We start from the raw sequence: 24,448 nt of genomic DNA, 5'->3' as shown, positions 1-24,448 counted from the left end.
TTCACACCCCATAGTATTTCTAACCGCTTTTACTAGGTTATCTACGCTGTCCAGTGGAAAACATGCGCGTCCTTCCATCTCCGAGGATGACGATGAGGACGTGGATGCGGAGCCTGAGTTTAACTCCTGTTCTTCCTCTGACTCTGAAGTAACAATAACCTGTTTTCTATGACTGGACTCTGAGGGAGTGCTGGCGCGGTTGATGGCTTGTATTTCCTCCCTAATTATGGCTCGGATATCTTTAGAAGATATCGTCGACCCCTGCCTGGTCTCCTTCATGCATTGTTTGCAGAGTTTTTTGGGGTAGGAGTCAGGGAGAGGCTCTGAACATATGTTTAGCTTTTTCTTTTTTCTTTGACTGAAGTGGGAGGTCAAAAGGAAAGGAGAGAGGGGGGAGGGGGGGGGGGGGAGAGGTTTAGCTTAATAGGTAGAGTATATACTTTGCACACTCACCCAGTGAAGCTTAATACCGGGTCGGATGGCTGAGACGGTTTGGATCGGGTTTCTGCTGCCTCGCTCCTGCGGGCAGTCTCTGTCCTGGAGCTGCGGTCCCTGGTGGAATTGCCCCCAGCTGAATCCCCTGCTGGGGTCTGCGACTCTGCGGGGGACGACATGGTTCCATCGTTGCAGCGCTGTTTTATCTTTACTCCTGTCGTGCCCCCGGAAGTCGCCCTGTGTCAGGGCGCATGCGCCGCGTCATCGCCATCCTACCCTGGAAGTTCAACCATTACTTCCGGGGTATAGGAGCGTCGGGCGCCGGCCGGCTCCTGCGCCACCGCTACTCACACGCGCGGTTCGCGCGCTCATGGCCTCACCTCCCACGCTGTATCACCACCGAAGGGGGGGGGGGGATTCCGCCTCCGGATGCCGGACCGGCCCGCTCCCTGGTAAGACCGGGCGGCCATACCCGGACCCGGTCATCACCATTATGCCACCAGACGAGGGGGGAGCCGTCGAACGGAATCTCCCCCGACGCTGCTTCCGGACCGCAGCCCCTGCCGTTCCCGAGGAGACCGCACAGGCGGATGCATTTCCCAGGTAAGATCCTGCAGGATCCTGCTCCATTTGGAACAGGAAACCAAAAACTGAGGAGGAAAGGCGGACCGCCCCTTTTATCTTTCCTGTAGGGTTTCCTGTTCCAAATGGGCGGATCCGATACCTCCAGTGGGTGCTGTCGTGGCGAAGAGTAAAATATCATTTATTAAATCTAGAAACCTTTTTTTTCCCCTCTCTGCTCAATCTGGGGTTAAGAGTCCAGTGGGCGGTGCAGAAAAATGACTGTCTATCACTAAAAAAAAAAGGACCGCCCACTGGACTACTTGTAGAAAAAAAATATAAAGTCATATTGGAGCAATCATCTCCTCTGAATCTCCAGCTATTGCGCCTTACCTGGATCGGAGGCGCGCAGACGGATGTCCTTCTTATTCAGAAGCCAGGCAGGGAGTCCGCCCTAAAACGAAAAGCACATGAAGCCTCAGACACGGCTGCCCTGAGTTACGATCCTCGCCAATGGCGAAGCTTCATCGCTAGCACGACCCCCGGCCCCTACAAGTAGCTGACTGGAGGGGGCTGTTGGCCTGTCCCATCCCCTTTAATTTTCACAGAACTGAAAAAAAAAAATCATCTGAAATTCATCTGCTGCTCCGTCCCTCCCACCGTGCTTTACACTGCAGCTTTGCTTGTTCATATTAACTACTGCATATAAGCTGAACGTCGGCGCGTAAAGAGCTCGTTTCCATTAAAAGACACAATGACGCCTCTGAACAGAATCACACTTCCCCTTTTATTTAATATCTTGGAAAGTCCCGACATTAAACAGCGCCATAATAAAACTAGCAGCTGACGGGACGGTCATCACTGTGAAAACTACTCAATGCATGGCGCTCAGGATACAGGGGGCTTCATAGTTATACTGAACATTTAAAGGGACAGTCTCCACATTTACAGTTATGATAGGACTTTTATTAAAAAGTGCCAAATTTATCAACAAGATGGGAGATCATCATTGGTTTTACACCTATTGAACCTATTTGTAGACAAGCAGAGCCCCACAGCAGCACAGAGGATATCAGGAAATTAATCTGCTGGATTTACTAGTCTAATAATCCAGGGGGGGCTCTGAAATGTTCATCTCCATCTTATTGGGACATTTCATAGCCCTGATTTCTAGGTCGTTAGGGGTCCCAGACTTAATAAAATCAGCAGATGAATTTCCATATGTTCTGTGCTGCTGTGGGAAAAAAAAAAACATGTCTCTGTGCAGGGCTGCAGTGTAAAGCATGGTGGAATGTACGAGTCTGATACAACAGGAGATGAATTTCAGATTTCTCTGCCAGACAGAGAATCCGAGCTGAAACCACTCGTTATAGACAAATCTGATGGGACACAATTAAAGGGGTTGTCAATAGCCAAATAATCCATTATTAATGGGCCAGGGGAGGTGAAGGGAAAAAAAAAAAAAAAAAAAAGATACAGGCGCTGCTCCTCTGTACTTAGAGGGAGCCTTTTCTGTTGTTCTCTTTCCCCCCTAATCTTGTAGTTGACAGCAGATGTAAAAATCAGCCAGATGAGCGGTCACAGACCCCCAAAACAGCAGCAGCTGCACAGGTCCTTACCATGTCCCACTCCGCACAGATATAGGGCCCCGGTCTCATGATGACCAGAAGTCCCAGCTCCATGGTCAGGTTCAGGAAACGTTCCAGATCGCGGTCTCCTCTGAAGTTAAATACCCCGGGCTGCGGCTCATGGAAGTTCCAGGGCACGTACCTAGAGAGCGAGGGCTGCACATTAATACGGGGGGACGATAGCTGGAAGGAACCCAATGGCCCATCAGAGACTCCACGATCTATGGCAGCTGGGAAGACTTTCCCAACACACGGATCAACGACCACATGTTTTGCAGATTTGTCTATGGAGGTAGCGACACTCAGAAAGCGATTTACAGGATCCTGGTCCAACACCCACATTGGTAGACAGATGCCACCAGAGCAGAGCCCTGCGAGCCTCCCTGGGACCTCTGCTGAATGGTAGGTCCAGTGTCATTAATGCAGAGCGACGCTCACAAGGCATCGTACTGGGCCCACTAATCAGAGGAGGCGGCAGGGGAGGGCAGCGGGAGGAGGGCAGCGGGAGGAGGGCAGCTCAGGAGGAGGTCAACATGGGAGGGGAGAGGAGGAGGTCAACATGGGAGGGGAGAGGAGGAGGGCAGCAGAGGAGGGCAGCGGAGGAGGGCAGCAGGAGAGGGCAGCGGAGGAGGGCAGCAGGAGAGGGCAGCGGAGGAGGGCAGCAGAGGAGGAGGGCAGCAGGGGAGAGGAGAGGAGGAGGGCAGCAGGAGAGGGCAGCGGAGGAGGGCAGCAGGAGAGGGCAGCGGAGGAGGGCAGCAGAGGAGGAGGGCAGCAGGGGAGAGGAGAGGAGGAGGGCAGCAGGAGAGGGCAGCGGAGGAGGGCAGCAGGAGAGGGCAGCGGAGGAGGGCAGCAGGAGAGGGCAGCGGAGGAGGGCAGCAGGAGAGGGCAGCGGAGGAGGGCAGCAGAGGAGGGCAGCAGGAGAGGGCAGCGGAGGAGGGCAGCAGAGGAGGAGGGCAGCAGGGGAGAGGAGAGGAGGAGGGCAGCAGGAGAGGGCAGCGGAGGAGGGCAGCAGGAGAGGGCAGCGGAGGAGGGCAGCAGGAGAGGGCAGCGAAGGAGGGCAGCAGGAGAGGGCAGCGGAGGAGGGCAGCAGGAGAGGGCAGCAGAGGAGGGCAGCAGGAGAGGGCAGCGGAGGAGGGCAGCAGGAGAGGGCAGCAGAGGAGGGCAGCAGGAGAGGGCAGCAGAGGAGGGCAGCAGGAGAGGGCAGCGGAGGAGGGCAGCAGGAGAGGGCAGCGGAGGAGGGCAGCAGGAGAGGGCAGCGGAGGAGGTCAGCAGGAGAGGGCAGCAGGGGAGAGGGCAGCAGGGCTCAGGTCCACATATGACCAACATGGCCGCTGGTCTAGGATCCAGAGGAACTTTTGCTCAACTCCAAAAAAAACTTGTGGGCTTCCCTTCAGTAATGGGTCCAGCTGGACAGGATGGCCAGGAGTGCCATGTGCAGAGTACAGTGGCCCCTTTAGTCTCAGCTTCGGTTGGGGGGTCCCAGAGGTCAGGTCCCCACCAATATTCCATCACCATTTAGTGCACATTTTTTTTCACGTTGCTAATACGGACACAAACAACCAGAAACGCCCCACAGATCGATTAGAAATGGACGTCTCCTGTGTGATATGGAGACACCGAACAGGGTGAGCACTGAAGACGTCACCGACACAAGGGTCCGGTAATGATCGTGGGGTCAGCTCCATCTCTGGTTCCGGGTATGAAGAATCGCCTGGCGCGTGCACGGAGAGTGGCGAGTCCTATTGGGGGGGGACGAGCTTACACTTGGACCGCGTTCAGCCCGGTCATGTACATCTTCAGCAGCCGGTCCTTCCAGTAGCTGGCGGGGATCCGGGAATAGTGGATACTGCCCGAGATGTAGCGGAAACATTCCCCGTCCTTCAGGAAACAGTCCCGGCTGTAGTCTATGGTGAAGGACTGTTCTCCCCAGACCTGCAGGAAGAGATATTGATAGGATTGGTAATCAGTGTTAGATAAATGGGGGGGTCCGACACCCCCTGGAGCATCCACCAATCATCGGCTACCAGGTCTGAATCGGTGTAGTGGCCGTTGCTTAGTACTGCAGCTCAGATCACGTGACTGCTGCAGCTCATCACCAGCCACAGCCTTGGTCATGTCCGTACGGACTGGACAGGACGGGCTCAGTATAGCTTGTTCTGGCTAGACAGACATGTGACCGACGCTTCACTGCTGTGGCTAGTGATTGGCTGCAGCGGTCACACGCCTGTCTTAGTTAGAAGAGGAATTCTGGAGATCGGCAGGGAACCCAGGCAGCGCTGTGCAGGAGCGATGAGGGACCCATAGGCGAAAAATGCCTTTTTTCAACAAATAAGAAGCTCTGCACGGCCCCATTAATGGCTATTTTTTCTTCATTTTAAGCGCAGTGGGATACACTCCATTGTTCCCTGTTATCAGCCATAAACATACACTATTAGTTTACAAGCAATAAGCCGCCTCCGCCTCTTTAAGTTAACCCTACGTGTCCTAGGTGTGATGAAGAAATACAGAAGTGATTCTCCTGAGTGGTCCCTGGGGCCCGGGATTTCCTGTCCTGATCACATCCTGCATTATTATACTCAGACACTGACACACTGTAACGACACCGGCCGGAGATGCTCAGGACAGTTCTGATTGTTCTCTGTCTCTGGATGAAAATAAGAAAGTTTCCATTCACTGACAGCAGCAGAGACTGAACACAGCGAGAAAGGGACACAAAGTTTATCACAAAGTTGCAGAACTTTCTATTATAGAATATATTAGAGGTAACAGAAGTGTACTCACCAGTGGGCACAGAGAGACCCCCACCAGCATCGCCCACAGCGCCCCCACAGCCATGATGTCTCCTCCGAAACTGCTCTGGGGTCTCACGGGGAATTCAGCCTCATTCCCAGGACTGAAATCTGACTCCTGTCTCCACTACACCATCATCATCATCATGTGATCATCCACTTCCTACTTTCAGAGACTGCAGGGCCCCAAAGACTGAATGTATCATTACTGCCAGAGTCCACAGGGTCCTAAAGACTGAATGTATCATTACTGCCAGAGACTGCAGGGTCCTAAAGACTGAATGTATCATTACTGCCAGAGTCCACAGGGTCCTAAAGACTGAATGTATCATTACTGCCAGAGACCGCAGGGTCCTAAAGACTGAATGTATCATTACTGCCAGAGACCGCAGGGTCCTAAAGACTGAATGTATCATTACTGCCAGAGACCGCAGGGTCCTAAAGACTGAATGTATCATTACTGCCAGAGACCGCAGGGTCCTAAAGACTGAATGTATCATTACTGCCAGAGACCGCAGGGTCCTAAAGACTGAATGTATCATTACTGCCAGAGACCGCAGGGTCCTAAAGACTGAATGTATCATTACTGCCAGAGACCGCAGGGTCCTAAAGACTGAATGTATCATTACTGCCAGAGACCGCAGGGTCCTAAAGACTGAATGTATCATTACTGCCAGAGACCGCAGGGCCCCAAAGACTGAATGTATCATTACTGCCAGAGACCGCAGGGTCCTAAAGACTGAATGTATCATTGCTGCCAGAGTCCACAGGGTCCTAAAGACTGAATGTATCATTACTGCCAGAGACCGCAGGGTCCTAAAGACTGAATGTATCATTGCTGCCAGAGTCCACAGGGTCCTAAAGACTGAATGTATCATTACTGCCAGAGACCGCAGGGTCCTAAAGACTGAATGTATCATTACTGCCAGAGACCGCAGGGTCCTAAAGACTGAATGTATCATTACTGCCAGAGACCGCAGGGTCCTAAAGACTGAATGTATCATTACTGCCAGAGACCGCAGGGTCCTAAAGACTGAATGTATCATTACTGCCAGAGACTGCAGGATCCTAAAGACTGAATGTATCATTACTGCCAGAGACCGCAGGGTCCTAAAGACTGAATGTATCATTACTGCCAGAGACCGCAGGGTCCTAAAGACTGAATGTATCATTACTGCCAGAGACCGCAGGGTCCTAAAGACTGAATGTATCATTACTGCCAGAGTCCGCAGGGTCCTAAAGACTGAATGTATCATTACTGCCAGAGACTGCAGGATCCTAAAGACTGAATGTATCATTACTGCCAGAGACCGCAGGGTCCTAAAGACTGAATGTATCATTACTGCCAGAGTCCGCAGGGTCCTAAAGACTGAATGTATCATTACTGCCAGAGACTGCAGGGTCCTAAAGACTGAATGTATCATTACTGCCAGAGACTGCAGGATCCTAAAGACTGAATGTATCATTACTGCCAGAGTCCACAGGGTCCTAAGGACTGAATGTATCATTACTGCCAGAGACCGCAGGGTCCTAAAGACTGAATGTATCATTACTGCCAGAGACTGCAGGATCCTAAAGACTGAATGTATCATTACTGCCAGAGACCGCAGGGTCCTAAAGACTGAATGTATCATTGCTGCCAGAGTCCACAGGGTCCTAAAGACTGAATGTATCATTACTGCCAGAGACTGCAGGGTCCTAAAGACTGAATGTATCATTACTGCCAGAGACTGCAGGATCCTAAAGACTGAATGTATCATTATTGCCAGAGACCGCAGGGTCCTAAAGACTGAATGTATCATTGCTGCCAGAGACCGCAGGGTCCTAAAGACTGAATGTATCATTACTGCCAGAGTCCGCAGGGTCCTAAAGACTGAATGTATCATTACTGCCAGAGTCCACAGGGTCCTAAAGACTGAATGTATCATTACTGCCAGAGACTGCAGGATCCTAAAGACTGAATGTATCATTACTGCCAGAGTCCACAGGGTCCTAAGGACTGAATGTATCATTACTGCCAGAGACCGCAGGGTCCTAAAGACTGAATGTATCATTACTGCCAGAGACTGCAGGATCCTAAAGACTGAATGTATCATTACTGCCAGAGACCGCAGGGTCCTAAAGACTGAATGTATCATTGCTGCCAGAGTCCACAGGGTCCTAAAGACTGAATGTATCATTACTGCCAGAGACTGCAGGGTCCTAAAGACTGAATGTATCATTACTGCCAGAGACTGCAGGATCCTAAAGACTGAATGTATCATTATTGCCAGAGACCGCAGGGTCCTAAAGACTGAATGTATCATTGCTGCCAGAGTCCACAGGGTCCTAAAGACTGAATGTATCATTACTGCCAGAGACTGCAGGGTCCTAAAGACTGAATGTATCATTACTGCCAGAGACTGCAGGATCCTAAAGACTGAATGTATCATTGCTGCCAGAGACCGCAGGGTCCTAAAGACTGAATGTATCATTATTGCCAGAGACCGCAGGGTCCTAAAGACTGAATGTATCATTGCTGCCAGAGTCCACAGGGTCCTAAAGACTGAATGTATCATTACTGCCAGAGACTGCAGGGTCCTAAAGACTGAATGTATCATTACTGCCAGAGACTGCAGGATCCTAAAGACTGAATGTATCATTGCTGCCAGAGACCGCAGGGTCCTAAAGACTGAATGTATCATTATTGCCAGAGACCGCAGGGTCCTAAAGACTGAATGTATCATTGCTGCCAGAGTCCACAGGGTCCTAAAGACTGAATGTATCATTACTGCCAGAGACTGCAGGGTCCTAAAGACTGAATGTATCATTGCTGCCAGAGACTGCAGGGTCCTAAAGACTGAATGTATCTTAACTGGCAGAGACTGCAGGGTCCTAAAGACTGAATGTATCATTGCTGCCAGAGTCCACAGGGTCCTAAAGACTGAATGTATCATTACTGCCAGAGACCGCAGGGTCCTAAAGACTGAATGTATCATTACTGCTAGAGACCGCAGGGTCCTAAAGACTGAATGTATCATTACTGCCAGAGACCGCAGGGTCCTAAAGACTGAATGTATCATTACTGCCAGAGTCCGCAGGGTCCTAAAGACTGAATGTATCATTACTGCCAGAGACTGCAGGGTCCTAAGGACTGAATGTATCATTACTGCCAGAGACCGCAGGGTCCTAAAGACTGAATGTATCATTACTGCCAGAGACTGCAGGATCCTAAAGACTGAATGTATCATTACTGCCAGAGTCCACAGGGTCCTAAAGACTGAATGTATCATTACTGCCAGAGACTGCAGGGTCCTAAGGACTGAATGTATCATTACTGCCAGAGACCGCAGGATCCTAAAGACTGAATGTATCATTACTGCCAGAGACTGCAGGATCCTAAAGGCTGAATGTATCATTGCTGCCAGAGACCGCAGGGTCCTAAAGACTGAATGTATCATTATTGCCAGAGACCGCAGGGTCCTAAAGACTGAATGTATCATTGCTGCCAGAGTCCACAGGGTCCTAAAGACTGAATGTATCATTACTGCCAGAGACTGCAGGGTCCTAAAGACTGAATGTATCATTGCTGCCAGAGTCCACAGGGTCCTAAAGACTGAATGTATCATTACTGCCAGAGACTGCAGGGTCCTAAAGACTGAATGTATCATTACTGCCAGAGACTGCAGGATCCTAAAGACTGAATGTATCATTACTGCCAGAGTCCACAGGGTCCTAAAGACTGAATGTATCATTACTGCCAGAGACCGCAGGGTCCTAAAGACTGAATACATCAGCCTTAGAACAATAGTGTCCACTTTCCCAGTAAACAGATAGTAAAACAGGGGCAGGGGTGTAACCATGAGAAGATGCATCATGGTATGTGGAATCGTATAGGGATAAGCAGGGATCATGATAATGGATGTTTAAATCTTTGCTATAACTAGGGGACAAATTAAGTATTGAGCGGACACTGTTTTGACATCAAATATATGAAGAAAGTAACAAAGTAGCAAAAGAGGAAGTCACATAACTGTAAACATGGCTGCACGTCCAATAATCTATAACAAAATATCTCTACTTTATTATCATCCAAACACAAAAAAGCAAAGATCCCTGATGAGGCCACAGATCATCCCACATGGCCTGAAAAGAAAACACACACACTCACAGCATGAGCATGAATATCACATGCTGACAATAATGTTATAGTATGTGCACAAAACACAAACAAGACATCCAAAGAAAGAGAACGCAGCTTCAATCGCATTTATAAAAAAAACAGGCGTCCGTGGGGGCAATATTCATGGAAACAGAACTATTTGTGTGGACAAAAGGGTTCTAGATGGTCCCAAATGACTCATCCTGTTGTGCTCATATTGGAATAGCAGCAATTATGTCACCAGGTGTCGGGTGCTGCCACCGTGTGATTGCTGACGGGATGGCTACTTTGACTTATTGTTCGCATAGTGAGGTGGATTCTCTAAGGCCTCTTTCACACTTCAGTCTTTTAGAATCAGTCACAATCCGTCAGTGTTGAATAAACGGATCCTGTGCAGATTGTAAAAAACTGATGCACCGCATCCGAGAAAGAGAGAAAATTTTTATGTGCCAGAAAGGCTGTAGGGGTTAAATTCAATGAAGAGAAATTGTTCCGGGCATGCTCAGTTTGAAAAAACGGAATCCAGAGACAGATTCCGTTTTTTGACGGACAGCGACGGATCCTGCTCCCATAGGCTTCCATTATAGCCAACGACGGACGGCGTTGGATCCGTCGCTGTCCTACGTACACAAAAAACGTTACTTTGTTGTTTCCGGTCGACGGACAGAGAATTTATGATGGATCCGTCAAATGACGGATGAAACGGACGGCCATCCGTCACAGCACCTCAAAAACATCTTTAGAATTCGACCTTTTCTTACTTTTGACTCTGCAAAAACTCTTACAGTTTCTCTTATTCATTCTCATCTGGACTATTGTAACTCTCTTCTAAACGGTCTCCCTCTTACCAAACTCTCCCCTCTCCAATCTGTCCTGAATGCTGCAGCCAGGATCATATTCCTCACCAACCGTTACATTGATGCCTTCACCATGTGCCAGTCATTACACTGGCTACCCCTCCACTCCAGAATTCAGTATAAACTTATTACCCTCACCCACAAAGCCCTCCATGGCTCAGCACCACCCTACATCTCCTCCCTCTTCTCAGTATACCACCCTACCTGTGCCCTCCATTTTGCTAATGACCTGAGGTTAGCATCCTCAATAATCAGAACCTCCCACTGTTGTCTCCACGATTTCTCACATGCTGCACCAATTCTATGGAATGCATTACCCAGAACTATTTGACTATTCTCCAATACCCACAGCTTTAAATGTGGCTTAAAAACCAATTTCTTCAGACCAGCCTACCGCCTCACCTCACTTATCTAACTATCCCCGTTTCGCCCTAACAAAATGTCCTTCAGAACCAGGACCCTCCCATCATCTGTTCTCACCCTCCATGCACTTAATCGCCCTCTGGGTCTGTACTGTACACACACTGGCTGGTGACCGTTCATGCAGCGTTATGTGCAGACTCTAGTCAGCAGTATATTATGGCTGCATTGTACAGCACAAGCCCTCTTTACCATCCACCTTGTGTGCCTCCCTATGTCCTCATAGAATGTAGCTTGTGACCCTCACTGCTTTTCGTGTCGGAGTTACGCTTATCCTGTAATGTCTTTATTGTCTGTACAAGTCCTCTCTAAAATGTAAAGCGCTACGGAATATGTTGGCGCTACTGCAGCTTTCATTTCTCCAACCAATCAGACCGCCGCTTTCAATTGCTTAAACAACCAGGGGCAGGAGCTTATTTGTCCAATCAGATAGCAGCTCTCTTTTCACCAACCAACCAGATTGCAGTTTTTAATAGCTCAGCCAATCAGATTACAACTTTCATTTTTTTTTCACAATCCTTTTGAAAACTGAAAGCGATTGGTTCTTTTACCCCACCGCTCCTCTCATTGATACCGATAAGATGCACTTCGCGTGACGTCACACAGACATCCCGCTAAGCCCGAACACAGTCTCCAATCAGGAAGCTAGGCTTGGGTATCCTAGCAACGCCCGTGTCACATGACCGTCTGTGGACGCAGGCGCTTTTCCATGACGTCATCACCGGCGCCTCCAGCTGATTGTTTCCACTTTCCAGCTATGGTTCCGGGCTGAGTGAGGAGCTGCTGTGTTGGCATCACCGGGCTGCTCCGGGGGAGAGGAGCCGCCGCCGTCGTCCTAGCGGTGTGTACACATGCAGCGGCGTCTTCTCGGCGTATTGTGTGCGGGGGCAGAATATGTGACTAGTTTTAGCTTATGGTTGGAGGGGGATTGTGGTCATGTGACCCCAGTGCCAAAAAAATGGGAAAAACTGCAGATTTCACACTTTTAATTTTTCTAATTTCATGTTTTGTCTTCACTTTAACCCTTGCTGCACAGTCCGGTCTATGAAGCCGACGGGACGGAGACGGGGTTTGTGCTGCAGGAATTTTTTTATCTTTTTGCCTTTGCTGTCAAAGAGCCGTAACTATTCCTGCTGCCGGCAGCATCGAGTTATGTGTGTGTATATATAATATTGGCGGATAGAAAGAAACGCAAAAAGTATTCTTGGTATTTTTGTTATGTTTTTCTGTTTACTGCTCAGTTAATTGTATGTTTCCAACTCACAAGTTTCCGGCAGGACAAGCGTCTCATCTCTGCATGATAACTCCCGTCATCTCTTCCTCTGCAGTGGGTGCAGCATGTGTGAGCCACGATGGGGTCTTCTCTCTGTATCTGCTCTCGAGGGGTGATAACTATTGAAAATAAGCGATACCTCTTTATACAGAAGCTGGGGGAGGGGTAAGTAATGTCTCCGGTCGTGTCTGCTTTAAAGGATATGGCTTTTTTTATTTATTTAGATTCAGGTATTTTTGGCAGAGAAACATTTTTGTAATAGGTTTTTATTAAAATTGTTGTATGGTTTGTGAAAGTCTAAAGGTACTGTCATACTTAGTGATGCACCAGCGATCCCGACCAGCGATATGACGCGGTCAGGATCGCTAAGTGGTCGCTAGTGAGCTGCCACACAGGCAGATCTCACCAGCGACATCGCAGGGGTCGGGGGTCGCTACTTACCTGTCACACTAGGCGATCCTGCGTCCTCCCGCCCGGCTCGTCGCTCGTCTCTCCACAGGAAGCTGACGACGAGAAACAGTCCAGCCTGTTCTCGCGCGGTCAGCGATAACCAGCGGGGGAGCCGGTCGGAGGTATCAGACACAGCGATATCGCTATAACGTCACAAGTTATAGCGATATTGCTAGAGATATCGCTTAGTTTGACAGGCCCTTAAGTGCCCACGATCCGGAATAGCAGTGTTTTGGATGCCGCTCACCTGCGTTGCGTCCATAACGCTGCGTTCTAGGTTACAAGCACAGTGGATGGGATTTCTATAAATGCCCACTGTGCTTCTATTTGACGCTGTGTAAACTCACCAGCGGTGCGGGTTTATGAGCCGCAGCATGTCAGTTATTTGCAGCGGAGACACTAGTCTCTCCCATAATCAGTCATTACATGCAGGGGTTCAATGAAAACATGCGGATTTACCTGCGTTATTAGAATGCAGCGAAAATATGCTGCGTCCAAAACACTGCTATATCCTGATTGTGGGCACATAGCCTTATACATCCTCTACGTATCACTCTACATACAGAGCGAGTTATCAGTGATGGGAAGCACTGTGGTTCATTGGTTAGGTCCTTCTTTTAAAAGGTTTTTCCCATCTTCATAACTAGATATTGTTTGATAGAGTTTGGAAATGAGCTTGTTTGAATTCACTTTTTTTTTTTTATTTTTTTTTTTAAATTTGCAGCCGTTTTTAAAATACTAACACTTTTTTCTTTTGTTTGCAGCATGTTGCCTTGGGAACTGACCACCACTGTAGTCTAGCTTGTAAGCACTGCACTGCACATAGTCTGCTGTCTAGCAGCAGTGGTCGGTTTCCAAGGCAACGAGCTGTAAACAAATGAAAGTCTTATTATCTCAAGAACAGATGAACATTTTAATAACCAGTAAATTGTAAAATGTTGTGTATTTACAAGCACTGTCCGATGGTATCCGTTCTATGAAGATGGGAATAAGCCTTCAAATAAAAAAACTGTCCCTTTTCCTTTAATATGTAATTTTGGGGGCCCATTGATTATTAAGATATAAGATGTGAACAGAAGTGGAGCCCCCTTACATCATACAGTCATGGACAAAAGTGTTGGCACCTGTGAAATTGTTCCAGAAGATGAAGTAATTCTCCCACAAAATTATTGCAGTTATGCACATGTCTATTTCCATGTTTACAGTTTTGGCAAAAGTATTGACACCCCTGCAATTCTGTCAGATAATACTCAGTTTCTTCCTGAAAATGATTGCAAACACAATTTCTTTGGTATTATTATCTTCATTTAATTTGTCTTAAATGAAAAAACACAAAAAGAATTGTCCTAAAGCCAAATTGGATATAATTCCGCACCAAACATAAAAAATAGGGTGGACGAAAGTATTGGCACTGTTCGAAAAATCATGTGATGCTTCTCTAATTTGTGTAATTAACAGCACCTGTAACTTACCTGTGGCACCTAACAGGTGTTGGCAATAACTAAATAACACTTGCAGCCAGTTGACATGGATTAAAGTTGACTCAACCTCTGTCCTGTGCCCTTGTGTGTACCACATTGAGCATGGAGAAAAGAAAGAAGACCAAAGAACTGTCTGAGGACTTGAGAAACCAAATTGTGAGGAAGCATGAGCAATCTCAACGCTACAAGTCCATCTCCAAAGACCTGAATGTTCCTGTGTCTACAGTGCGCAGTGTCATCAAGAAGTTTAATGCCCATGGCACTGTGGCTAACCTCCCTAGATGTGGACGAAAAAGAAAAATTGACAAGAGATTTCAACGCAAGATTGTGCGGATGTTGGATAAAGAACCTCGACTAACATCCAAACATGTTCAAGCTGCCCTGCAGTCCGAGGGTACAACAGTGTCAACCCGTACTATCCGTCGGCGTCTGAATGAAAAGGGACTGTATGGTAGGAGACCCAGGAAGACCCCACTTCTTACCCCGAGACATAAAAAAGCCAGGCTGGAGTTTGCCAAAACTTACCTGAAAAAGCCTAAAACGTTTTGAAAGAATGTTCTCTGGTCAGATGAGTCAAAAGTAGAGCTTTTTGGGCAAAGGCATCAACATAGAGTTTACAGGAGAAAAAAAGGCATTCAAAGAAAAAAAACACGGTCCCTACAGTCAAACATGGTGGAGGTTCCCTGATGTTTTGGGGTTGCTTTGCTGCCTCTGGCACTGGACTGCTTGACCGTGTGCATGGCATTATGAAGTCTGAAGACTACCAACAAATTTTGCTGCATATTGTAGGGCCCAGTGTGAGAAAGCTGGGTCTCCCTCAGAGGTCATGGGTCTTCCAGCAGGACAATGACCCAAAGCACACTTCAAAAAGCACTAGAAAATGGTTTGAGAGAAAGCACTGGAGACTTCTAAGGTGGCCAGCAATGAGTCCAGACCTGAATCCCATAGAACACCTGTGGAGAGATCTAAAAATGGCAGTTTGGAGAAGGCACCCTTCAAATATCAGGGACCTGGAGCAGTTTGCCAGAGAAGAATGGTCTAAAATTCCAGCAGAGCATTGTAAGAAACTCATTGATGGTTACCGGAAGCGGTTGGTCGCAGTTATTTTGGCTAAAGGTTGTGCAACCAAGTATTAGGCTGAGGGCGCCAATACTTTTGTCTGGCCCATTTTTGAAGTTTTGTGTGAAATGATCAATGTTTTGCTTTTTGCTTCATTCTCTTTTTTTTTTTTTTTTTTTTTTTTTTTTTTTTCCATTTAAGACAAATTAAATGAAGATAATACCACCAAAGAATTTGTGTTTGCAATCATTTTCAGGAAGAAACTGAGTATTATCTGTCAGAATTGCAGGGGTGTCAATACTTTTGGCCACAACTGTATATTTGAACAACACAAAAGAAAAACCACAGAAAACAAGAAAAACTGGACATAATTTCACACAAATCCCCAAAATGGGCAAGACAAAATTGTTGGCACCCTCAACTTAATATTTGGTTGCACCCCCTGTGGAATAAAGAACTGCGATCAAATCAATCTCTTCCTATAACCATCAACAAGCTTCTTACACCTCTCAGCTATATTTTTGGACGACTTATTTTGTAAACTGCTCCAGGTCTCTTATATGTGAAGGCGTCTTCTCCCAGCACCAATTGTAAGATCTCTCCACAGGTGATCAGTGGGATTTAGATCCAGACTCATTGTGTTTTTAGTAACCAGTAGAATGATGTGCTTTACCAAAAAGCTCTATCTTGGTTTCAAGACACTTTCCCAGAAAGATTTTGGCTTACTAACATACATTTTGGCAAACTGCGGTCCAGCTTTTTACTGTCTGTGTCAGCAGTGGGGTCCTCCTGTGTCTCCTACCATAGTGTTTCAATTTTTTCACATGTCGAAGGATAGTCCATGCTGACACTGATGCACCCTGAGCCTGCACGACAGCTTGAATTTCTTTGGACCCTGATTGGGGCTGCTTATTCACCATCCAGACTTTCCTGTGCTGCAACCTTTCATCAATTTTTCTCTGCCGTCCACGTCCAAGGAGATTAGCTACAGTGTCATGGGTTGTAAACTTCTTGATTATGATGCACTCCATGGACAAATGAAGATAACTGAAGATGGACTTGTAACCTTGAGATTGTTGATATTTTTCAACAATTTTGGTTCTGAAGTCCTCAGACAGTTCTCTTCTCTTTCTGTTCTCCATGCTTAGTGTGGCACACACAGACACCCAATACAAAGATTGCGTCAACTTCTCCGCTTTTTTATTTGGTTTCAGGTGTGAAGTTCATATTGCCCACACCAGTTACTTGCCGCGGGTTAGTGTGAGCGAGCATCGCATGCTGGAAATAAAGTTGTTTACCCACAATTTTGGAAAGGTGCCAACAATTTTGTCCAGACCATATTTGGGATTTTGTTTGAAATGCTGTCCAATTTGCCTTTTTTCTGTGTTTTCTTTTGTGTTGTTCCAATACACATAAAGGAAATAAACGCGTGTAGCAAAATATTTAATTTCAATAATTTTTTTCTGAGAAATACTTAATTTTCTGGAACAATTTGAAGGGTGCCAACACTTTTGGCCATGACTGTAGATGACTACCGTTGTGCTGTGCCTCAGCCCTTCCTGCAGCAGTCAAGCATTTGCAGTGCATTTCCCTCCAGAGATGGGGGATCCAAATATTAAATATACACAGTGGTATAAGAATGCAAAGTTTTCTCAAGGCAAACTTTATCATTTCTCCAGGCCCTAACTCTCAGGAATTCTGACTTCCGTAACTAGCGTGGTGACATTTTACTTTTGCATCACTAGGGGGCAGCCTTGTGCTAATAACCTGGTCACTTTTCTGTTTCTCCTCCTTTTTAACCACCTCTGACTGCACAGGGTGTCCTTCCATTTCTGATTTATTTTTCAGGGGATTCAGCTACGTGGATCTGGTTGAAGGGGTGAGCGACGGGCGATTTTACGCTCTGAAGCGTATTTTATGCCATGACCGGGAAGATCGGAAAGAAGCTATGCACGAGGTGGAGATGCATCGATTGTTCAGTCACCCCAATATTCTGCGGCTGGAGGCGTTCTGCATGATGGAGAAAGGACCCAAGTGGGAGGCCTGGCTCCTCCTCCCCTTTGTGAGGGTAACACTGAAGCGATGTTTTGTGTTTGCGGTTTTCCCATGGCAGGGTGTGGCGGCGTTATGTGTTTATTTAGCCACGTGTAGTTTTCACGGTGGTTTGTAATAACCTGGAAGCGATCACATGACCATATTTTATAACACTTAGGTGCACAAAAGCTCTAAGCGGTCGTGTAACCCTTCGCTTGTAAAAAGCGTCACAGAGGAACTTGCAGATGATTTTGATTTGTTTCACGTTTTTGCTCCATTCACAACCAAAGCTGCCTTCAAAACACTGATGGTTACTTTTTGGAAACAAAGAGCAGTTTTGCTTTACACCTTTGTCAGAAATGCGACATTACAGCTTAACTGACATCTATAATCTGAACGCCCACAATGCACTGCTCACCGATAACAGGAAACCAGGAGAATCCTGAATGCAGCTCTGGATGTGGCTGAAGGATAAGACTGTGCACAAAGGGGCCTTTACACAAGGTAATTTGTGACCGAGTATCATTAAAAACGCTCCTTTCACAATAATCTTTCTGTGTAAACAGGCTGACGATCATCTGATGGAAAACACTAGTTCCTTGGGTGAAATATATTGTGCAGCACAGGAATAAAAAAAATCTCGGCAGCACATCGTCCTGTGTAATCAGGAGGCACACTGTCAATAACTATGGCAGCCTGTGTGCACTGAGGCATCCAGTATTGATAACTCGGTTCGCGTATTTTATTCTTGTGTAAATGGACATTTAAACAACCCCAGTTCTGCAAAAGTGTACTAATCGGCTGTCGTCTGGTGCTGGCTGCCAGTCGTCTGGTGCTGGCTGCCAGTTGTCGGGTGCTGCCAATCGGCCTAACTAGTAAATGGACCATAACCCAAATCAATACAAGATAAGGAAAGTACAGGTGCATGATACCTGCCGGCCGTGAGCTGGCAATCTCCTGATGCGAGATGGGGATTACTCAGATAACCTCTTTAAGGGAGATAGAAAAATATGTACAGTAATAATATTTTTTTTCAGAGGGGGACATTGTGGAATGAGGTGGAAGCGCTACGAGATAAGAACGCATTCCTGTCTGAAGAGAAGATTCTGTATATTCTACATGGGATCTGTCTGGGACTAAAAGCCGTTCATGACCAGGGCTATGCTCACAGGTAACGACCTACATGTACAGTGCCTTGCAAAAGTTTTCGGCCCCCAGGAACTTTTCAACCTTTTCCCACATCATATGCTTCAAACATAAAGATACCAACTGTAAATTTTTGGTGAAGAATCAACAGCAAGAGGGACACAGTTGTGAAGTTGAATGAAATTTCTTGGTTATTTTAAGTTTTTGTGGAAATTCAAAAACTGAAAAGTGGGGCGTGCAATATTATTCAGCCCCTTTACTTTCAGTGCAGCAAACTCACTCCAGAAGTTCATTGTGGATCTCTGAATGATCCAATGTTGTCCTAAATGACTAATGATAAATATAATCCACCTGTGTGTAATCAAGTCTCCGTATAAATGCACCTGCTCTGTGATAGTCTCAGGGTTCTGTTTGAAGCACAGAGAGCACCATGAAGACCAAGGAACACAACAGGCAGGTGCGTGATACTGTTGTGGAGAAGTTTAAAGCTGGATTTGGATACAAACTGATTTCCAAAACTTTAAACATCCCAAGGAGCACTGTGCAAGCGATCATATTGAAATGGAAGGAGTATCATACCACTGCAAATCTACCAAGACCCGGCCGTCCCTCTAAACTTTAATCTCAAACAAGGAGAAGACTTATCAGAGATGCAACAAGTCACCTGGGAGACACACCAAACATGTGGAAGAAGGTGCTCTGGTCAGATGAAACCAAAATTGAACTTTTTGGCAACAATGCCAAACGATATTTTTGGCGTAAAGGCAACACAGCTCATCACCCTGAACACACTATCCCCACTGTCAAACATGGTGGTGGCAGCATCATGGTTTGGGCCTGCTTTTCTTCGGCAGGGACAGGGAAGATGGTTAAAATTGATGGGAAGATGGATGGAGCCAAATACAGGACCATTCTTAAAGAAACCCTGTTGGAGTCTGCAAAAGACCTGAGAGCAAAATCTACAATGTAATGGTTCACAAATAAACGTATCCAGGTGTTAGAATGGCCAAGTCAAAGTCCAGACCTGAATCCAATCGAGAATCTGTGGAAAGAGCTGAAAACTGCTGTTCACAAACGATCTCCATCAAACCTCACTGAGCTCGAGCTGTTTGCCAAGGAAGAATGGGCGAGAATTTCAGTCTCTCGATGTACAAAACTGCTAGAGACATACCCCAAGTAACTTGCAGCTGTAATCGCAGCAAAAGGTGGCGCAACAAAGTATTAAGTTAAAGAGGCCAAATAATATTGCACGCCCCACTTTTCAGTTTTTGAATTTCCACAAAAATGTAAAATAACCAATAAATTTTGTTCAACTTCACAATTGTGTCCCACTTGTTGTTGATTCTTCACCAAAAATTTACATTTGGTATCTTTGTTTGAAGCATGAAATGTGGGAAAAGGTTGAAAAGTTCCAGGGGGCCAGGCACTATATATGCCATTCATGACCAGGGCTATGCTCACAGGTAAAGACCTACAGTTGAAACCAGAAGTTTCCATCCACTAGATAGACACATCTGCATGTTTTCCTCTGACATGAAATCAGAATAAACCTTTCCCGTTTTAGGTCAATTAGGATTACCATAATTATTATATTTGCCAAATGCTATAATATTGAGAGAGACTGTTTGACCTAATTGACCTAAAAAGGGAAAGGTTTATTCTGATTTCATGTCAGATATTGAGAAAAACATGTCGATGTGTCTTTTTATATAGTATATGTAAACTTCCGGTTTCAACTGTATCTGTACACCCAAGGTACATGGTATAATTTGGTAACATAGTTAGGCCGAAAAAAGACATTAGTCCATCCAGTTCAGCCTATAAAATTCTGTCAGAATATATCCCCAGATCTACGTCCTTCTAAAGATCCTAACAATAACTGTAAGATACAATATTGTTACGCTCCAGGAAGACATCCAGGCCTCTCTTGAACCCCTCGACTGAATTCGCCATCACAACCTCCTCAGGCAGGGAATACCAGATTCTCACTGCCCTAACTATAAAGACTCCTCTTCTATGTTGGTGGAAAAACCTTTTCTCCTCCAGACGCAGAGAATGCCCCCTTGTGACCGTCACCTTCTTTGGTATAAACAGATTCTCGGAGAGATATTTGTATTGTCCCCTTATGTACTTATACAGGGTTATTAGATCGCCCCTCAGTCGTCTTTTTTCTAGACTAAATAATCCTTATTTTGCTAATCTCTCTGGGTATTGTAGTTCCCCCATCCCCTTTATTAATTTTATTGCCCTCCTTTGTACCCACTCTAGTTCCATTATATCCTTCCTGAGCACCAGTTCACAAAACTGTACACAGTACTCCATGTGCGGTCTAACCAGAGATTTGTACAGAGGCAGTATAATGCTCTCATCATGTGTATCCAGACCTCTTTTAATGCACCCCATGATCCTGTTTGCCTTGGCAGCCGCTGCCTGGCACTGGCTGCTCCAGGTAAGTTTATCATTAACTAGGATCCCCAAGTCCTTCTCTATGTCAGATTTACCCAGTGGTTTCCCGTTCAGTGTGTAATGGTGATATTGATTCCTTCTTCCCATGTGTATAACCTTACCTTTATCATTGTTAAACTGCATCTGCCACCTTTCGGCCCAAGTTCCCAACTCCCAAGTAACCACTCACCTGTGGGCACTTCCTCCATACTGATTATACATCAATGTAAATGATGCTGCAGTGTACAGTAACCCTCCGAGCACTCGTGAGGGCAGCAGCCAGAATTATTTCATCTGTTCTCAGCATAAGGTAGTGACAGAGACCCTGATTCCATGGTGTCCCTTACTAGAGGTGTTGCAATGTTTTTCAGAAAATATATTCTTATACACCAATAATTAAAGTCACGAGACCTGCAGCACATAGTACAAACGAGAAAGGAACGCCACAATGGCCTCCCTCCCCTTTATCTGATGCAGCTGGAGCATTTAGCTGTCGTGTGGTCATTGCAGTGCGTGCGCTTAGTAATCTGCGGCTCCCTCTTACTCCCACCACTAGCTGAACGTATTAAAGCTGTGAATCAGTCGTAGGATTCTCTTTAACACATTGGTTGTGCAGAAGATGAACGCAGCCAGAACACCACAGCTGTGTACACAGTGTAATGGATGTTCTGCAGCTCAGCTCCAAGGCACTTCAATAGGAACAGGGCTGTAGAACCAGGCAGCACATACTGTATATCTGGCCACCTCAGGAGCTGCTAATAGGCAGGGTGCCAGGTCAAACCCCTTCCAGACTGATATTGATGACCTATTCTGTGAACCTGTGAACAACCCCCTTAATTTTATTTCTTTGGGGTTTTTTTTTTTTTTTAGAGACCTGAAACCCACAAATGTGTTACTAACAGATGATGATCGACCTCTTCTGATGGATCTGGGATCAATGAATCATGCTCGTATTGAGGTGAATGGAAGCAGACAAGCCATGGCCGTGCAGGTAAGGAATGGTTTACACTTCACAATTCATGTACGCAGTCTGATGCGGAGCGGACCTCATGCTTTATGCTCCGGTCACATACAGAGCTGCATCGAAAGTCTCCTGGGCTCTCGATCTGCATATATCCCTTCAGGGGGTTCAGTGTAGAGAGCATTGAGGGATCAGTCAGTAATTTGCCCCTTTTGTATCTCCCAGGACTGGGCCGCCCAGCGATGCACTATTTCCTACCGGGCCCCGGAGCTCTTCAGTGTGAGCAGTAGCTGTGTGATTGATGAGCGAACCGATATCTGGGTAGGAAGTCGTCCTCTCTCTGTTCTTTGTTTGCTCGGGACAGACTGTAATTGTATGATCACACTTGTGTCCAGTCTTTAGGTTGTGTTCTGTACTCCATGATGTTCGGGGAGGGCCCCTACGACATGATTTTCCAGAAGGGAGACAGTGTAGCTCTGGCCGTCCAGAACAGCATCTCGATACCTGACAATAACAGGTAATGTTACTTATCGTACAATAATTACACATTGAAAAGTAAGTGCACCCCTGTATATTTGTATATTTTCTGAGGGCGGACCACTTAGTGATTGCAGTTGACATGCCGTAGACAGCCATGTCGGCAGCAAAAAGTATTTGACCTCAGTTCTGGGGAAAACTTTTCTATGCTTCTTTTAAAGGGGTTTTCCGGGACTTTTATAGTTCTGCCAAAAATTATACAAGTTGTTACAGGATTATTTTATTTTTTCTTTTATTTGCGTTCTTTTTCGATCCAGATACTCCCAAGGATTGCAGTCACTTCTCACCTCCATGATGGTGGTTGATCATCTGGAACGGCCGCACATCTCCACGATCCTCACCCAACTTGAGGCGCTGCACCCCATTGTTGATGGGCAAGCCACCACGAGGATATGATATCATAGGTAGTGATCTCACGCAAGTGCTGCTTCAGTCGGACCACCGGTCTCGTACTGTAGGACCATTCTATATGGCGGCTGTCTGATCACGAGACTCCGGTCTGTGCTGTCTCTCAATACCGAACCTCTTGCCACTTTTTGGGAATTTTGGTTTTATTTCTGACAGTCTTTTTTTATGAACTCAAGGCTCATTCCGAGTGGTGGTACATCGACGACGTCTCCTCACCTTCTATACCTGAAGGTTACTTCCAGACTGTGCAAGTGTTGAGTCCTCGGTTCTGTCCCCCAGAGGCTGCTAATCTCAGGCCAGTGATCCGTGTCTGACCTCTGGAGCATGTTGTCATTGTGCTGTGTAAGGTGTTACGTGTTTCATCTCTTCTGTGCAGGACATTCATTATTAAACATGAGGATTGGGATGGAGAGTGCCTGCTTGATGTAAGTACTTGTCCTGTCTGGTCGCACACATCGTGGCCTCGTGTATATTGCTGTTACTTTGGGCTCGCATGCTGATAATGTGGGGCACGACTTCAGATGTTTATGTGATGGTCTTGTAAGACAAGTGCCACCGCCTAATGGCACTATAATGGCAGCTGCCACCGGTGACCTGGAAATCCTGTCATCTGCTCCACCAATATTGAGACATTAGGATATATGAGATATTTCCACTCCTCAACATTGAAACTGCAGCGCCAAGAAGGAGTCTTGGATAATAAAAATTACTGGGTGGAGAAGTCACTTATCTGCAAATGAAGAAAAGATGGAAACAACATTTTCAAAACATCTGGATTTATGCAGTATCTAGTATTGTGATTTCCATAAATCCACAACTTTTTTCCTTCCTCGTGTTTGCAATGTCAATATTGAGAATTGTTTAGGAGAAGTCCCATAGACACTAAATGGAGAAAAGTATTGGGCCTCACGTCTTAATTATTGAATCCCATGGGCTCATTCAGGCCCATTTTCCCCATTATATAATATCCGGCCCTGTTGCCCCCCCCCGGTATAACCCCTCCTACACTTCGCCTATTATTGAGAAGTGGAAGGAGCCGCAGCAGCTGAGCCTCAAGGTGGAGACCCCTGAAACGTTACAGGGCGGGGGCCGAGTGCTAAGGAGCAGAGGGCAAAAAAGTCACCACCGCTCTGGTAACCCCATAACTGCAGAGTCCCGACCCCCTCTGGTGTTAACATCAGCACAAACCCCGCCAAGAGCTTCATGGCCGAGCAGCTGCATGCTGCCTTACATCACCACGCACAATGCAGAGTGTCGGATGGAGTGGTGTAAAGCCGCCACCACTGGACTCTGGAGGAGACGTGTTCTGTGCAGTGACGGATCACACTTCTCTATCTGCGTCTGATGGAGGAGTCTGGGTTTGGTGATTCCAGGAGGATGTTACCCCCTGACTGCATTGTGCCCCCTGTACAGATGGTGGAGGAGGATAATGCTATGTGCTGTTATCAGGGGGCGGCCACGGACCCTCAGCTCCAGTGATGGGAAATCTCTAACTTCAGCTCAAGACACTGTAGACCATTATAGATTCAGCTTTTTGGGAACAGTTTGGTTGAAAACCCTTATCTGCCCCCCATGACTGTGCCCAGTGCACAAAGTCCATACATTCATGGAGGTGTACGACATGAGCGGCCACACAGAGCTCGGAGCTCGGCCTCATCCAGCACCTTTTGGGTTTAACTAGATTGGAGCAAATATGGGCAAAATCTTGTAGAAATCCTTCCCTGAAAAGTGCGAGCCAATACATCTGCAGAGGGGCCGACTCCATATTAATGTCTATGGAGGTACAACAGGAGTTCAGAAATCTCGAGTAGGAGTAAGGTGGA

The 24,448-nt window shown here is 46.6% G+C and overlaps 2 protein-coding genes across 4 annotated transcripts in view; one reads left to right on the top strand and one right to left on the bottom strand.

Annotated features, from left to right (window-relative positions):
* Positions 1-5,610, bottom strand: part of GLB1L (galactosidase beta 1 like) — a 41,734-nt gene extending 36,124 nt beyond the window's left edge. The window contains exons 1-4 of the mRNA XM_073545485.1: positions 5,406-5,610; positions 4,387-4,556; positions 2,616-2,766; positions 1,390-1,450 (exon numbers count right to left, since the gene is read on the bottom strand). Coding sequence (XP_073401586.1) covers positions 1,390-1,450; positions 2,616-2,766; positions 4,387-4,556; positions 5,406-5,459 — 436 coding nt within the window. The 5' untranslated portion in view covers positions 5,460-5,610. The remainder of the gene's footprint in view (positions 1-1,389; positions 1,451-2,615; positions 2,767-4,386; positions 4,557-5,405) is intronic.
* Positions 5,611-11,467: 5,857 nt separating this feature from the next.
* STK16 (serine/threonine kinase 16) lies at positions 11,468-23,037 on the top strand. Of its 3 annotated transcripts, none has more exons than XM_073545495.1 (8): positions 11,468-11,672; positions 12,160-12,269; positions 16,943-17,156; positions 18,166-18,299; positions 21,590-21,710; positions 21,906-22,001; positions 22,076-22,197; positions 22,475-23,037. In XM_073545495.1, the coding sequence occupies exons 2-8, from the start codon at positions 12,184-12,186 to the stop codon at positions 22,611-22,613; spliced, it is 912 nt and encodes a 303-aa protein (XP_073401596.1). In that variant the 5' UTR covers positions 11,468-11,672; positions 12,160-12,183; the 3' UTR covers positions 22,614-23,037. The 3 variants fall into 3 exon arrangements, with proteins under 3 accessions (XP_073401596.1, XP_073401595.1, XP_073401594.1); XM_073545494.1 differs by having other exon boundaries at positions 11,470-11,672; positions 12,099-12,269; positions 16,943-17,162; XM_073545493.1 differs by having other exon boundaries at positions 11,471-11,672; positions 16,943-17,162.
* Positions 23,038-24,448: the final 1,411 nt, after the last annotated feature.

Source organism: Dendrobates tinctorius, unplaced genomic scaffold (genome assembly GCF_039654945.1).
Source record: "Dendrobates tinctorius isolate UK_male_01 unplaced genomic scaffold, ASM3965494v1 ptg000143l, whole genome shotgun sequence".
In the NCBI taxonomy this organism is placed as follows: Eukaryota; Metazoa; Chordata; class Amphibia; order Anura; family Dendrobatidae; genus Dendrobates; species Dendrobates tinctorius.
The sequence above is the reverse complement of the archived record's forward strand: the minus strand, read 5'-3'. Positions and strand labels throughout refer to the sequence as shown.